Consider the following 16,082-nt stretch of genomic DNA (forward strand, 5'->3'; position numbering starts at 1 on the left):
CCATGAGATCGTGACCTGAGCCAAAATCGAGAGTCAGATGCTTAACTGAGCCACCCAGGTGCCCCTCATCTCATTTCATCTTTACAGCAACCCAGATGAGTGGGCGTTGTGGACACTGATTGGGTTTGGGCAGCCTAGTGTTCATTCTTCTTTCTCGGTACAGCACCCCAGTTTCATTTGGGGGCATTCCTTCCCCTCCTTTGGATACAGTGGCAGAACTGTCAGTCCGGGTGCCAGCCCAGCCCTCCTTGGGCAAGAAGTGGGCACATGAGCCAAGCTAGGCCAGCCAGGCTCTCTGGAATTGGGAGAATGAACAGTATTTTCAAGAAAAAAACTTGGCACTCGCTCATTCCATAGCAGTGGGGCCCCAGCAGGACTGCTGAGTATCCTGTCCTGTGTGACCCTCTAGGGTACCTGGATCCCTGTTTATTTCTGAGCTTCATTCTCTAACCTGAGCTCCTGGTAACCTTTACACTCGGTTCTTTTTCCCCCCTTAGTTAGCCACAGTCAGTTTCTTTTTTATTTTTATTTTTATTTTTATTTTTTTCAACGTTTATTTATTTTGGGGGCAGAGAGAGACAGAACATGAACGGGGGAGGGGCAGAGAGAGAGGGAGACACAGAATCGGAAACAGGCTCCAGGCTCTGAGCCATCAGCCCAGAGCCCGACGCGGGGCTCGAACTCACGGACCGTGAGATCATGACCTGGCTGAAGTCGGACGCCCAACCGACTGTGCCACCCAGGCGCCCCAGCCACAGTCAGTTTCTATTGCTACAACTCAATAGTCCTGACTGATAGGTGGGTAGTCATGTCCCATTTCACAGATGGAGAAACTGATCCCGTGGCTTGCCCAGCCAGGTGTGGCAGGGTTGACTCTGAACCAGGTAGTCTGACTGAAGGCCAGAATTCCTGAACCCCAGGCTAGACTTCCTAGTTACTTGCCCGGGAGCTATGTTGAAAATTCTGGGGTTACTTGTCCAGGGAACAAAACTGCCCCTCAAAGGAAGCTGGTTCAGGGGCTGTCCCCACGCACCACATCACAGCAGCCACATGTACTGGGCTTCTGTGAGTCTTCGGCCCCCACAGTTCCTTCTCTGTCATCTTTCAACAAAGGAGGTCCATGGCGAGGCTTCTGGAAGAACTTCCATGAGGGTGTCAGAGGGCGACTTGACTCGGAGGGAGCGCTTGCTCACACTTCCAGGGTATTTGAAGTTTTGAATATGGACATGGGAGTCACTATTATGCCTTCTCTTCTTGTCAGATACTTAATTGTTCTGCTCCAGATACACGGAGCTTCTGATGCAATATGGCCCCAGGAGCAAACCCACTGACCGATACTGTCACCAGAAGGGAAGGCTGGCTTCTATTTTGCTATGACCCAGCCCCTGGCACCTGCTTGGGGCACCACCCCCTGGAGCTCTTCCTCATCAGACCAGATCCCTGTGGGGCCCCTCTGGGTGCAGGGAGCTGGGGTGGGGCTGGGTGGGAGGTTGAGAAGGGGGATGGGGAGGGGGCCCTGCCAGCTCTAGGCCGGCGTGCTCTCGGGGTGCCTCATTAGTTCTCTTCCGTCCTAGAGGAGGGGGGTTTCCATGTCACAGATGGTCACAAGGGATGGATCTCGGGCATTTGGCCTGAAATTCATTTTTCAGTGACACTTCCATGGGTCTGTATTGATAAGTGCATCTCTGCCCTACTGTTGCCTGGGAAACAGGATGCAAAGGAGATTCTGTCTCTTCGCTCCCAGCAGAGGCAGCAAACCCCCCCCCCCCCGCTGTGAGATCAGGTGCTACATCACAGCAGCTAGTGATAATCCAGCCCTTCATCATGCAGGAACTTTGCAGGGCCCTCTTTAAATGCTGTATGCACCTCACCTCCCAGGAGGTACAAATTGCCATCCCTGTCTTACAGAGGGGAAAACTAAGATCAGGAAGTGACTTGAGTCACTTGCCTAAGGTACTAGCCCCCTGCTCGCATGTAAACCCAGAGTGAAGGGTTGGCCTGATTCGGAACCCTGTGCCCATTATGTTGATGGAGCCCGTGGGGACAGCAGGACAGGTTGCCAGTGATAAAGTAGCAGCTTTCAGCCTCTTGTGTCTAAATTATATTTTCAACTCTACATGGTTTAAAAAAAAATTTTTTTTTTAATTGCTCTTATGATGTTGGATTTCCTCCTCACTGGGACAAAAACCAATAGCTCTCACTTCTGGTCAGGAGCCTCCACGTACTCATCTGATTATGTGAAGTCTTAATGAGCTCTATCTGCTTGCTGGCATTGGCTCTCCTGGGCCAGGACTGCGTCTGCAAAGAGAGCCGAGGGCCCCGGGTGCCAGATGAGAGGGTCTGCCTCTCTCCTTTCCCTGGATCCCCGCTGCCAACTCGGTGTGTTTTGGGAAAAATAGACCCGCGTGCCCCAAGCCACTGGCAGCAGTTCATGCTCTTGGTTCCCACAATACCCCGGGGACAAAAATCATCCCGTCTCTGACACAGTCTGGGCTAGAGGACGCTCCAGGATAGCACCCGGGAGCAGCCCGCCTCTGTGTGTGGGTCTGGCCTGGGGAAGCAGCTTTGGGCAGCCCGTGCTCTAGCTCAGGACACAAAACCTCCAAGGGTATGACGACATTGGGAGGGTCACACGCTCCTGCATGTGATTTCCATAAGTGAATATCGATTGCCAGGCAAATTTCAGACAGGTATTCATACTCTTTTTTCCCTTCTCTGAACTTAGAAGATAAGCAAGAATCTGAGGTGAGGAGGCCACCCAGGACGGAGAAGTGCACTGCAAACCTTGTCTTCTAGATCCCAGCGGACAGCTGGCCTCCGGGCCTGGAACGCCTCCCACAGAGCCTCTTTCTCTCCACTAACAGTATTCACATTTTTATTTTCAGTGTTACCAGAGGATCACTACAGTGGTAGTCACACCCCACCAAGGAGTTTCAGTTCAAGGTAGAGTGATAACGTTTTAGAGAAGGAATAGCAAAATGCGTGTAACATTATAAATCTGTGATTTATTGTCCCTCTTTAATAGGCTCCTTCCTACCCTCCCTTCCCCTTCAACGATGTCCCAGTTAGAAGGCTGAGTAAAGGACAGGACTGTTGCCAGCAGGTGACCTGAACTGAGGCAAGGGATAAACACACCCAAGGGAAACAGGTAGACAGACTGCTCAGTGGGAATCGCCTGGGGGTTTCAGTGGCCACGGTGGGTGAAGTCCCGTTTGAGCAGAGGGGACATGCCTGAGGAGGATACTGGTCAGGCTGGGCTTCGAGATTACCCAGAGAGGACTGAATCCCAGCAGCATCCACTGATGCATGCGGCTAACTGGGTACTCAGGGAGGGTCCTGGCGCTCAGGAAAGCCCACACCGAGTGCTTTCGTGTGTGCCCGCTCTGACCCAGAGCCACCTGTCTGTTTTGCCATTGGACCTCAAATCCTCACTGTTTTCTGAGAGCACTTAGCAGGTGAAACAAGATGATGTTCTTGCCAAGAAGCTGCGACCCTGTCTTTGCTTTGCATCTGTTACTTTTGAAGTTGGAAATTCAGAGCAGAATGGGTCTCACTCTGTCGAGGTGATCAGAAGGAAAAGGCCAGCCTCTATGGCAGCGGAGGGCAAGTTCCAAGGTCCAAAGGGTCATGGGCTGGTGAGGACCACTTCTGCTCCTAGCTTATCTTCAAAATTCAGACACCAGAGAGAACCCATATTGGTAGTTTTTGTCCCTGGGGTTCTAGTGTCTAGCCCTAAATCACCCTTCTTGCCCAGCGTGTCCACAGAAAACTTTATTCTTTGATCCCCTCCAAGGTTGGAAGCCCACACAAAAGACAGAGCTGTTGCTGGGAATGGTAATTCAAATCAGTGGCAGCGGTTTCACAAAAATGAAGCAAACCCTTGAGACCGAACAGACGTCTCACAGGAATCTCTGTACCAAGAATAAAAGGCCGTCCAATGTGTTTGGACTACCGAGCAAACCTTCTATGATTCACACCTGTTTGAGTTGAAGCTGACGAGTTCTTTTTTCTTTCAAAAGAAAGTGCTCCTCACAAGTCAACACCAAAAACCCACAAATAATCCAATTAAAAATGGACAGAAGAGGGGCGCCTGGGTGGCGCAGTCGGTTAAGCGTCCGACTTCAGCCAGGTCACGATCTCGCGGTCCGTGAGTTCGAGCCCCGCATCGGGCTCTGGGCTGATGGCTCAGAGCCTGGAGCCTGTTTCCGATTCTGTGTCTTCCTCTCTCTCTGCCCCTCCCCCGTTCATGCTCTGTCTCTCTCTGTCCCAAAAATAAATAAACATTGAAAAAAAAAATTAAAAAAAAAAAAATGGACAGAAGACATGAACGGATATCTTTCCCAAGAAGACATCCAGGTGGCCAAGAGACACATTAAAAGATGCTCAACACCACGGGAAATGCAAATCCAAATCACAATGTGATATCACCTCGCACCTCTCAGAATGGCTAAAATCAACAACACAAGAAACAACAGGTGTTGGCAAGGATGCGGAGAAAGGGGAATCCTCTTGCACTGTTGGTGGGAATGCACACTGGTGCAGTCGCTGTGGAAAACAGTATGGAGGTTCCTCAAAAAATTAAAAATAGAACTACCCTATGATCCAGTAATCACACAACTGGGTATTTACCCAAAGAATACAGAAACACTAATCCAAAGGGATACATGGCCCCCTATGTTTTATAGCAGCAGTATTTACAATAGCCAAACTATGGAAGCAGCCCAAGTGTCCATTGACTGATGAATGGATATAGAAGATGTGGTGTATATATACAATGGGATATTATTCAGCCATAAAAAGAATGAAATCTTGCCATTTGCAATGGACAGAGCTAGAGAGTATAATGCTCAGAGAAATCAGTCAGAGAAAGACAAATACCATATAAGTTCACTCATATGTGAAATTTAAGAACAAAACAAAGGAAAAAGACAGATAGAGAGACAAACCAAGAAACAGACTCTTAACTATAGAGAACAAACTGATGGTTACCAGAGAGGAGGTGGGTGGGTGGGGGGATGAGTGTAATAGGTGATGGGGATTAAAGAGTACACTTATCAAGGGGCATCTGGTTGGCTCAGTTGGCAGAGCACGTGACTCTCCATCTTGAGGTCATGAGTTTAAGCCCCATGTTAGGCATGGAGCCTAATTAAAAAAGAAAAGAGTTCACATCATGATGAGCACTGTGTAATGTATGGAATTGCTGAATCACTATATTGTGCACCTGAAATTAATGTAACACTGTATGAGAATATCCTGGAATTAAAACGAGAAAAAAACACAAACAAAAAAATAAAGAAAAGCAAGTGCTCCTCTCTAAGGGCTCAGGTATGGTACTTCAGCCCCATCCTGTGCTGAAACTCAGACCAGCCTTCCCACAGAGCTGTTTGATCACACATGTCAGAAGTCTTCAGAAGGGGCACAGCACCAACGTGGCAGTTCCACTCCTAGGAGTGGGCATGAGGGAATAAACAGGAGTCAACAAAAGATGTGACAATAGAGGGTTCACTTCAACACTGATTGTAAAAGCAAAATGTTGGGAACAACCTATAAGGAGATCAACTGGAGGCTGGTCAGGTAAATCCAAGTACGAGCTGCAGTGAAATTCCAAAATGATGCTGGAGGAACCTATTTCTTGACAAAGATGTTCACTATATGCTCTTAAATGGGAATAAAAAGCAGGCTACAAAGCAATATATAGAGTATGATCCCATTTTTGTAAAAAAAAAATATATATATATGTGTGTGTGTGTGTGTGTGTGTGTGTGTGTGTGTATGCATACAAAAAGTCTAGAAGGACATCCACCAAGGAACTAGAAGGGACTAGATGATTGGTATATTCTTATTTTCTCCCTTAAAAAAAAAAGGTTTAATTTATTTATTTGTTTAAGTAATCTCTATACCCAACATGGGTCTTGAACTCACAACCCTGAGATCAAGAGTCATAGGCTCTTCCAACTGAGCCATCTGGGCACCCCTTTCTCTTTTTTTATTTGAAAAGTATACTTTTTCTACCATGAGATACATTATTTGTGTAATTGTTTTTAGTTTTAAAAAAGAGAAAAAATTAAAAAAAAAAAAAGAATCCCTTACAACCTTTTCTAATTGCTTGTGAGTTTCAGGCTCTAGAATCCCCACTGCAATAACCGACCACCAGGGGGCTCTGGCACTCCAACCTTGCTCCCAAGTGCCCTGCGGAGGTGAAGCTGGGCCACAGTGAGAGTGGGCATACTCCCCAGCCTGTGAGGAGCCCACAGTCACTACCTCATTTCCAGAACGTCTGGGCCAGATGCCAGTTCAGATCTAAAAACACTGTTCCAGGGGTGCCTGGGTGGCTCAGTCGGTTAAGCGTCCGACTTCGGCTCCGGTCATGATCTCAGGGTTGAGCCCGCGTCAAGCTCTGTGCTGCTGACAGCTAGGAACCTGGAGCCCACTTAAGATTCTGTGTCTCCCTCTCACTCTCTCTGCCCCTCCCCTGCTCACACTCTGTCTGTCTCTCTCTCTCTCTTAAAAATAAACATTAAAAAAAAATTTTTTTAAACACTGTTAGGCCTGGCAGCCAGGCCTGCCCAGAGGGGGCTGAACCGCTGGAGGAAAGGGATTCCTGGGAGTAATTTGTGCAGCCACCATGGTGACTAGCTCCACAGTGCATGTGAATATTGTCTGTGTCTGGATCTTCTCCCTGAAAACTGCCTGTGTGTGCCTCCACTATCTCCTCTGCAGGGCACCGGTGCCACGCCCACGGGCTGCCTCTCCTGTGTCCAAGGGTGAAGTCCGCAAGGCCTATGGGAAGCCCCTGGCAGACATCCATCGCCCGGTGGCTCGTGGAGATGCAGCCTGCCCGGCTGCTGGGGCAGAAAGCCGCCCACCTCATGGATGTGGCAGGGGATAAGACGGGAGGCTGAGGGGCCCCACGGATAATAAGAGCTTAGGCTGGGGTGAGGGAATCCATCCTGGGAATCTTAGACATTGACTCTTCCTTCCCCGTTCAGGAAATCATGGAGAAAAAGCTTGGCTCCTTGACACTAATAACTTTGCTTTAATTCTGCTTGGAAGTATTTAGGCAGCTTTTCTTTTTTTTTTTTTTTTTTTTTTTTTAATAATTTTTTTTTCAACGTTTATTTATTTTTGGGACAGAGAGAGACACAGCATGAACGGGGGAGGGGCAGAGAGAGAGGGAGACACAGAATCGGAAACAGGTTCCAGGCTCTGAGCTATCAGCCCAGAGCCCGACGCGGGGCTCGAACCCACGGACCGCGAGATCGTGACCTGGCTGAAGTCGGACGCTTAACCGACTGCGCCACCCAGGCGCCCCTAGGCAGCTTTTCAAAACTGGAAAAGGGACAATTAAAGAGTTCTGAACTTTCTGTTTACTGGCCTGGTGAACTTCTGTCCAAGACAATGGGCCAATGCGTCCACGTGCCCCCCTGCCTCCCTGCCCCCTTATGCCCGCTTTAGCTGTGTCCAGCCTGGACTTCCAGGCCTTGTTGGTGCAGTGTCAGGCAAACCGCACCAGCAAAGGAACTAACCAAAAGAGAAGATTTATTTTCAAGCATGACATGATTCCTTAAGCAGATCTTTCCGAGAACTTCTCATGGGCAGGCACGATGCCCACATTGACCCTTCCTTCTCCAGCTCTTCACGGGACAGCCTCTGCCCCTTAGCTGAGAGGCCTCAGTGGTTGGGGAGGGCAGCCCAGGCTCGAGTTCCTGTTTCCCCGGCACTCTTGTGCCAGATACGGAGGAGGCTCTCAGGGGCCTCCCTCGAACGCCCGACCCAGGGCAGATCCTTGTGGCTCAGTTCCCCAGAGTCCTGGCTGGCCGTAGGCCATTGTCAGGTTGGAGACCGAGCTGGCTGTGACCCTGAGGGAAGCATGTGCCCCTCCACGTGCTGCCTTCTGTGTGTGCTGGTGGTGCTCCCTGTCATCTGGGGAAAACATCCACATTCCCACGTTTCCGAGCCTGTCCTTGGCTGAGCACTTGCTCACACAACATCCTGAGTCACCCTCGCAGTCACCACCACCGAGGCCTCCACCCCATCTCACTAGATGCTGGGCATACCCCACGCACCAGGCAGGGGCTGCCTTACAGAGCTTGTGGTCCAGCGGGACCTCAGGTCTCTCCTCTGAGCTGTTGTTTCTACTCCTCGTAAAACGGATTTTTCTTCCAAGCGGTCTGCCCTCAGGTTGTGCCCTTCTAACCACATCTCCTCGTCCTTGCAGGCTGCAGCTTTTCTGTTTAATTTTTTTTAATGTTTATTTATTTTTGAGAGGGAGAGAGAGAAAGAGCACGGGCGTGCGCGCAAGTGGGGGAGGGGCAGAGAAAGAGGGAGACACAGACTCTGAAGCAGGCTCCAGGCTCTGAGCTGTGAGCACAGAGCCTGACACAGGGCTCGAACTCACGAACCTTGAGATCATGACCTGAGCCGAAGTCAGAGGCTTAACCAACTGAGCCACCCAGGCACCCCAGGAGGCTGCAGCTTTAGATATTGCCATGATGAAGGTGGTAGTCTTGTCCTAGGCCTACCAGGTGGCTGATGGCACTATTCCGGTGAGCATAGACTGTGGACTGCTGGCTCGTTTGAACTTCTCTTGCCTTCAGCTGCCCAACATGTAAACTCGGTCCACTGCTTATTGTGACACGATCACTACGCATGTGATTTCTGTTTCCCCCTGGAACCAACCCTAAAAGGGGGACCCACTCCTACCCCATTTAATATGAGGAAACACAGGCACAGAAAAATGAAATGACTTGTCTAGGTCACTCAGCCTGCAAGTATCTGATCTCAGATTTTTGGGAACCTAGGTCCTCATTACAACAAAGCCCGGCCTCCTAATCATTCAGTGACGCCTCCTTCCCAAATCTTAACCTGGAGATTTCCTGGCATCGGAAGTCACCTAGTGGAGTGGATTTGGGGAGTCTGGTGTCCATGGGGATGGCAGGTGTGGCCCCACCTGAAGTTTTCCAGAACATTAGTTATCATGCAGGTGTCAGACATCCCTAGGAAAACAGCTGTTATGAGCGGTTCTGAGCCATTACGAGCAGGCCCTTGTTCCTGGGGCCCTCAGGGATAGGGGCTCACCCAGGGTTCCTCCTTCCCGCCTTGGGTCTTCCAGGCCTTCGGAGGAGCAGGGCTGAGCACTAACTACCTCTCGGCTCAGTTCTTCGCCGGGGCCCCTGTGCTGCACTTTGCCAACAGCCTTGATGAGGTGCAGCGGGCAGCGGTGGCCAAGGTGGAGTCTAAGTGCCGCCTTCACGTCAGCAGGACTGTAGCAACGGGACCTGTGTTGTTGTGCCTGCAGTGCCCAAAACTTTAGGGGACGTGCCCTGAAAGGTGTGGTATGTGTGATTCTTGCACCCTGCCCGGCAGCTCCATCCTGGGACAGTCACTGTGAACTCAACCTTTTTGGGGCCCCACAGAAGACATTTCTGTGACTTTGCTGTTTCAGGCAAGGAGGAAGGGGATTCGCTGTGAGCTGAATGGGTTTCATACAGAGCCTGGAAAGCTGGGTACCAGACTGCGTGCCAGACCGGGAAGTCGATGCCTCCTTTCTGTCTGGCAGTAGGGTGTAAAGGCTGTGGGAATCTGGACAAATATTAGGAGCCCTGCTGAGGCAGTGTGACTGTGGGCTTCCTGCCCCTTAGCGTCCTCCCCAGCAAGCATGGGGCAGCCATCACTGGCCACAGCCTAAGGACCCAGGGCTACAGCACTCCTGGGAAAATGAAATGAACCAAAATCATGAAGCCACTGGCATCTGATTTTCCTCGTTTGAATGTCCATGGCCCAGAACACTAATTAAGACAATATTTTGGAAAGGGACACAAAAGAGGAAAAAAGTACATCAGAGAGACTTTGTGAATGTTCATTCTCAAAAGGAATTGAGAATAAAGGTTCATGCCACAGTCCCTCTGTCTCTGTGCATCAGTCCCATCCTGACACTTGTATTTATGTAGGATCCTACCGAGTGCATTGGCCTCTACACATGGGGCATGCAGATGTTGTGACCTCTGGTACATCCTGGATCAGCCACCTCACTGACACTCATGTAAATGTCACCGAAGGAATAAGCTTTCTGTGTGTGAGGACCCCTGCAACTTCCACACATTTCCATCTGCTTCAGAGTCACATGGTATTTGGGGGGAGGAGAGATGGCAGGTGACATGACATCACAATTAAGAGAGCAATATCCTCCTCTTGGGGGAAAGTAGAAATGCTCACCTGCTTGAGGTCTGAGTTCTTTGAGACATAGGTGAGCCGTGAGCCCAGCTGGCATGCAGAAATAAGCCACTGGCTATTCGGACCCAGTCTGCTAATCATAATTTGTGATGATGTGACCAACAGCTACCTTCCCCTTTTCAGGTTGGTCCAGATGGGTAGGGACTGCCTGCCTGATCAGCTGCATTGCAGACTTGACCTCCAGTAGGGCAGTGCTTTACCCAAGAGAGTGTCCGCCAGCTAGAGCCCAGGCTGTGCCATCAGTCTACTGGAGAGTCTTGGGTGGCTTGTGAAAGGGCTCCCCAGACATTCTTGCCCCAGCAGTCTGGGGAGGCAAGCCCTTCTCAACCACACTGCTTGCTTCTCATGAAAGGTCAAGTTCAATTCAGACACCCAAACCAACTACCATTACAACACTAGCCACCCTGGCAAACAATCTTTTGTAGATGCTGGCAGGGTTCTAGCATAGCCCGAATCCTTGCCTCCAGCCACAGGAGGGAGGAGGTCATTTTAAAAAAGGAAGTGCCGGGGCGCCTGGGTGGCTCAGTCAGTTAAGCAGCCGACTTCGGCTCAGGTCATGATCTCACGGTCCGTGAGTTCGAGCCCCGCGTCTGGCTCTGTGCTGACAGCTCAGAGCCCGGAGCCTGTTTCAGATTCTGTGTCTCCCTCTCTCTCTGACCCTCCCCCGTTCATGCTCTGTCTCTCTCTGTCTCAAAAATAAATAAACGTTAAAAAAAAAAAGGAAGTGCCAAAAAAAAAAAAAAAAAAAAAGGAAGTGCCTTGGCTAGTGGCTTGGCCTATCACATGGCCCTCAGAATTTCTCTCATGGTCTCCGAAGCTAACCTTGCTTGTTAAGGGATGAAAATACAAGCCGTGCTATGGGATGGCCTCACGTCTCCCTCAGATACTCTGCTGCAAAGGCTGGAGGCACTCAGGCAGGACCCTAAATGCAGCCCAAAGAATGACAAGTCATGGAAGTCTCTGAGATAGAACCTCCAGCAGCCCCTCACTCGGAGGCTCCAGTGCTATTAGAAATCCCACTCACCAACGTTAACTGCATCCTGACTCTGGGCCTGGCATGGTCTAGCCCTTGGGGCATGTTCAGGTAAACAAAACAGGAGTTCACATCTCACTGGAGGATGGCAGTGAGTATCCCAAGACCATGGTGGGTGATGTGGTAGGCACGGTTGGGCAGTTGGATGGTTGGGGCTCTTGGGAGCTCGTTCCAGAAGATGCATTTGAGCCACTGCTGCATGACAAGAACAGGCAGGCAAGGGTACTCCAGAAGAAGGAGGGGCAAATGCAGAGGCCCTGGTGAGCAGCCCGGTATGTCTGGGGTAAGGAGCAGAGCCAATAGAAATGTCATATTACACGGGGCCTCAAGGCCTTGGTCAGGAGTTTGGCAATGATTCTAAATGTGACAAAGTGGTGAGTTTAGAAAGTGGTGTGATGTGGCTTGATTTGAGTTTTAAAGAGATCCTTCTGTTCTCCAAAGTTCCCCAGGATGAAGAAAGAATAAAGGAAAATTATACCTGGCTTAAAGTTCCCTAACACTGCACACAGCTCTAAAAGAACCACCTGTGAAAATTAAAAAAAAAAAAAAAAAAAAGGAAGTGGGGGCAGGGCCTTAAGAAGAGACAGAGAAAAGGATCCAAAGAATATAGGAAATCTAATCTGGTGCTAATCTGATGTTTTTTCCACCTTCAACAAACAATCGACACTTCTACTAGGCCAAATGTACTAACTAATGGCACGATGCTCTCAGCCCTGTGCTTCTCAGGAGTGGGAGTCAATGTGTGGTTGTGGGTGTGTGTTTGGGCATGAACAAGCTTGGCATGGTAATGATAGTACCTGACCAGTTTTACTTGTGGCATACTAAACACCTTGCCATCATCCCTACGTGGCTGGACCTGTCTTCTCAGCTGTGGGAAAGGGAGAAACACGTGATCATAATAGCCGACGATTTTTCCTTCTCACAGCAATATTCTATCCAGGGCAACTGAACACGTACTTCTCTGTTCCTCTCTTGACAAGCACTGGGGGCTGGATTTCTGTAGGGCTGGACCCTCCCCAGCGATCCAGTGGCAGTCAGATGTCCACACGGTTCCACCAGGACTGACAACCGAGGCAGGGGCTTTGAGGCCTCCCTGTTCTGCCTCCTCCTCATTCTCCCTGCAGCAACTCGTGGGCTTGGCACCCACAGGCTGCCTGTGCTCTCCCAAGCCCTGATTTTGGATACTGTCAGATCATTCCAGAATAATCACAAAGAAGCTGAAAGAAAGACTGAATCCCAGGCAACTGGCCTGGCTGCCCCCCCCCCCCCTTCAAGACAGCAGCTGGAAATGATCTCACAGGCTCTGTGATCTCCATCACATACCCCATCTGAGAGTCCTCACTGGTGGCTCAGAGATGGCCCATGTCCGTCAGCACCCGGGGCTCCAGAGCTCCCCAGGGATGACTGGGCATGCCAGGGCCATGTTGCCACTTGCCCCTCTGCAGCCACAGTGAAACCCTGTGGAAGCCCAGGGCTGAAGCAATGGTTGAACACCTCTGAGACATCTTAGTTGGTATTTACACCACCCTCTGTGCTGCCACATGGCTACAGACTTGTATCCTCTGTCAGTCTCGTTATGGTATGAGTATCAGAGCGCACAGATGGAGGAGTCCCAGACTCCAGCAACCTGGGGTCCAAACCTGTGATCTGTTGGACAAGTACTCTGGAAGCAGAGTTTCTTTTGACCAAGATGGCTGAGTAGAGAAATGGCTTCTGGGAATTCTGTATCATAGCAGCACTATATAGATAACACAGCATAAAGAGCTGTCAAAGATCACCTGGTCACCCAGGGTCACCTGGGTGGCTCTGTCAGTGGAGTGTCTGATTTCGACTCAGGTCATGATCTCACAGTTCGTGGGTTTGAGCCCCACAACTGGCTGGGCTCTGTGCTGACAGCTCAGAGCCTGGAGCCTGTTTCAGATTCTGTGTCTCCCTCTCTCTGACCCTCCCCCATTCATGCTCTGTCTCTCTCTGTCTCAAAAATAAATAAACATTAAAAAAAATAAAAAATAAAAAATAATCTGAGGGGCGTGTGGGTGGCTCAGTGGGTTGAGCAACAGGTCATGGTCTCCTAATCCTTGGGATCGAGTACCCCGTGTTGGACTCTGTGCTGACAGTGAGAAGCCTGCTTGACATTCTCTCTCTCTCCCACTCTGCCCCTCCCCCACTTGCTCTCTCTCTGTCTCAAAATAAATAAACAGTAAAAAAAAAATAAAAAAATAATAAAACAAAAGATAATCTGAGTGGAAGAGGCTTTCTAGGCATGACATAAAAGCCAGAGACATAAAAGAAAACACTGGAGAGGGGCACCTGGCTGGCTCAGTCGGAAGAACGTGCAACTCTTGATCTTGGAGTTGTGGGTTGGAGCCCCACGTTGGGTGTGGAGATTACTTAAATAAGTAAATAAACTTAAAAAAAAAAAACAAAAAACAGTGGACAGCCCCTCCTACAACAACAACAACAAAACCTTTAAGACAAAAACAAAACCAAAGAAGGCATAAGCTAAGTAAAAAGATCAATGATGATGGCAGAAAATATTTGGATCATATATGAAATGACCAAATGTTCATTGCATTGATATATAGAAAGCAGCTAGAAATCAGTTTTAAAGAAACCAACAACAATCCAATAAAAAACTGAGCAAGGTACCTGAATGGTTCATTTGTAGCAGAGGAAGAATGCAGGACTTCATACAGGCAAAGCTGTTCAAGCTCACTCCTGGGAAGGGAAATGCAAATTAATGCGAGAGTGAATTGCTACTTTTCACCTATATGATTAATAAAGCTTTAAAAAGTCTGATAAATTGTATTGCTGAGGGTGTGAGGAAACTCATATGTGACGGCGTGGGGCAGTTGTAAGTTAATCAAGCCTCTACAGAGGGTAATACAGCAATATCTAAAGTAAACCCTGGAACAACACAGGAGTTAGGAGCGTAGATACCCCTACAGAGTCAAAAATCCACATGTAACTTTTGACTCCCCCAGCACTTAACTATTAATAGCCCACTGTTGACCAGAAGACTTATTGATGACATAAAGAGTCAATTGACACATATTTTGTATGTTATATGTATTATGTACTGCATTCATACAATAAAGTAGGATACAGAAAATGTTAAGAAAATCATAAGGAAAAGAAAATATATTTACAGTACTGTAAAAAATCTGCATCTAAAGTGGACTTGCACGGTTCAAACCCGTGTTGTTCAAGAGCCGATGTGTAGATTTAAATTGTAAATATCCTTTATCAGCTCCATTTCTACGAATTTCCCAAGTAAGTCAAAGATACACATTTTGGCATTGTTTATAATGGCCCGAGATTGGAAACAACCTAAAAATCCATCCTTGGGGAATTCATTAAATAAAAATGGTACATGAATCCAGTGGAATTCTGTGTAACTGTTTAAGAGAATGGAGAGACACCTTCCTTGTGTGAGGGTGAAGAACCATCTCCCACACGTATTATTAGGTGAAAAAAACAGGATGTCTTGAAGAAAGGAAGGTGGCGGACTGAGGGCTGCTTTCAGAAAAGAGTGCGGTTCACTTTTCAGTTTATCTCTGCAGCTGATCTCCAAACCTATTGCCCCCTCTTCCTGGGCACACAGCTCATTTTCCAGACTCCTTTATCTGGAGGAATGGCCAAGCGACTAAATTCTAGCCAGTAAACAGGCTCAGCCATAAAAACTCCCTATGTGCCATCTTTAACGCATTTTTCTCCTCTGGGTGTCTGAAATGACGCTGAGCTCCCCAGTGACTTTGGGAATCACGTCTGAACATCAGAGTCATACAAAGAAAAGAGCCTGGGTCCCTGGGCTTCTGTCTGGAGGGGAACATCTGTGTGAGACTCGAAGTGAATTGGGACTGTATTGTGTTTGGTTACTGGAACTCCGTGGCATATCTGTTATAGCAGCTCTGTTAATTATTTATCCTTTTGATATCATGTTAGCTCTTCAAAGCAAAGCAAAGCAAAGCAAAGCAAAGCAAAACACACACACACACACACACACACACACACACACACACACACACACACACACACACACACACACTGTGAGTCTCCTTCAGACCTTAGATCAACAACTTTGCCTGGTATTTAATCCCTGGGCATTGGTCAACCTCTTCAGCTTCCGCTCCAGGGGCAAGAGCCTCAACAGCAAGGTAGACACCTGCAGGTTTCTTCACCTCCTCCTCCTGCTTTTGTTGGTATTATCTGGTTGAAATGCACACATCTGACCCTGCGTCCATCCCCCTTCCTAGCAAACCTCCTCTGATTCCTCCCTGTTCTCCCCACTGTCCTGCTCCAGAATGTCGCCTGAATGAAAGTTTGCAAAACCCTCGCCCCCCCGCCCCGCTCTCTTGTCCATTCTCCACAGAATGAGAAACGAGTTCACAGAAGTTACACCACTGCTTGTAAGACCTTCTGAAAACAATTCGGGTCTCACGGGTCACTTAAAAGCCGTGCTCTCTGCTCCAACCCTGTATTCACCCTGTTTCCTTCACATTCCTCACCCCTTTCTGAAATTACTTCGTGTTTGGTTTGAGGTCGGTGTCTCTCCCCTTTAGAGTAGCCCCCAGAAGTCAGGGCCAGGGTCGCTCCGGATCAGGCCCGTCTACATCAGGGTTAGGGCACACATTAGGGGGTCCATGCGCGCTGAGTTCGCAAGGTCGGGTGAGTCCACACATCCGGCGCGCACGCGGGGGCCAGTAGCGGTGCACCAAGGGGTGCGGAGCAGGGATCAGCCCAGGGCCTAGGGTGGGAGGGGGAGGGGGTGGGCCGCGGGGCAGCTCCGCCAGGAACCCGGGGGAGGTGGCAGACA

General features: G+C 49.2%; 1 protein-coding gene across 1 annotated transcript in view; it reads left to right on the forward strand.

The window, feature by feature from the left end:
* ACAD10 (acyl-CoA dehydrogenase family member 10) overlaps window positions 1-7,364 on the forward strand; it is a 53,900-nt gene extending 46,536 nt beyond the window's left edge. Inside the window, exons 13-14 of the mRNA XM_086681701.1 lie at window positions 6,721-7,060; window positions 7,316-7,364. Coding sequence (XP_086537827.1) covers window positions 6,721-6,902 — 182 coding nt within the window. The 3' untranslated portion in view covers window positions 6,903-7,060; window positions 7,316-7,364. The remainder of the gene's footprint in view (window positions 1-6,720; window positions 7,061-7,315) is intronic.
* The last annotated feature ends 8,718 nt before the right edge of the window (window positions 7,365-16,082 follow it).

This window comes from Puma concolor, chromosome D3, assembly GCF_028749965.1.
Source record: "Puma concolor isolate L17-30 chromosome D3, mPumCon1.1.hap2, whole genome shotgun sequence".
Lineage (NCBI taxonomy): Eukaryota > Metazoa > Chordata > Mammalia > Carnivora > Felidae > Puma > Puma concolor.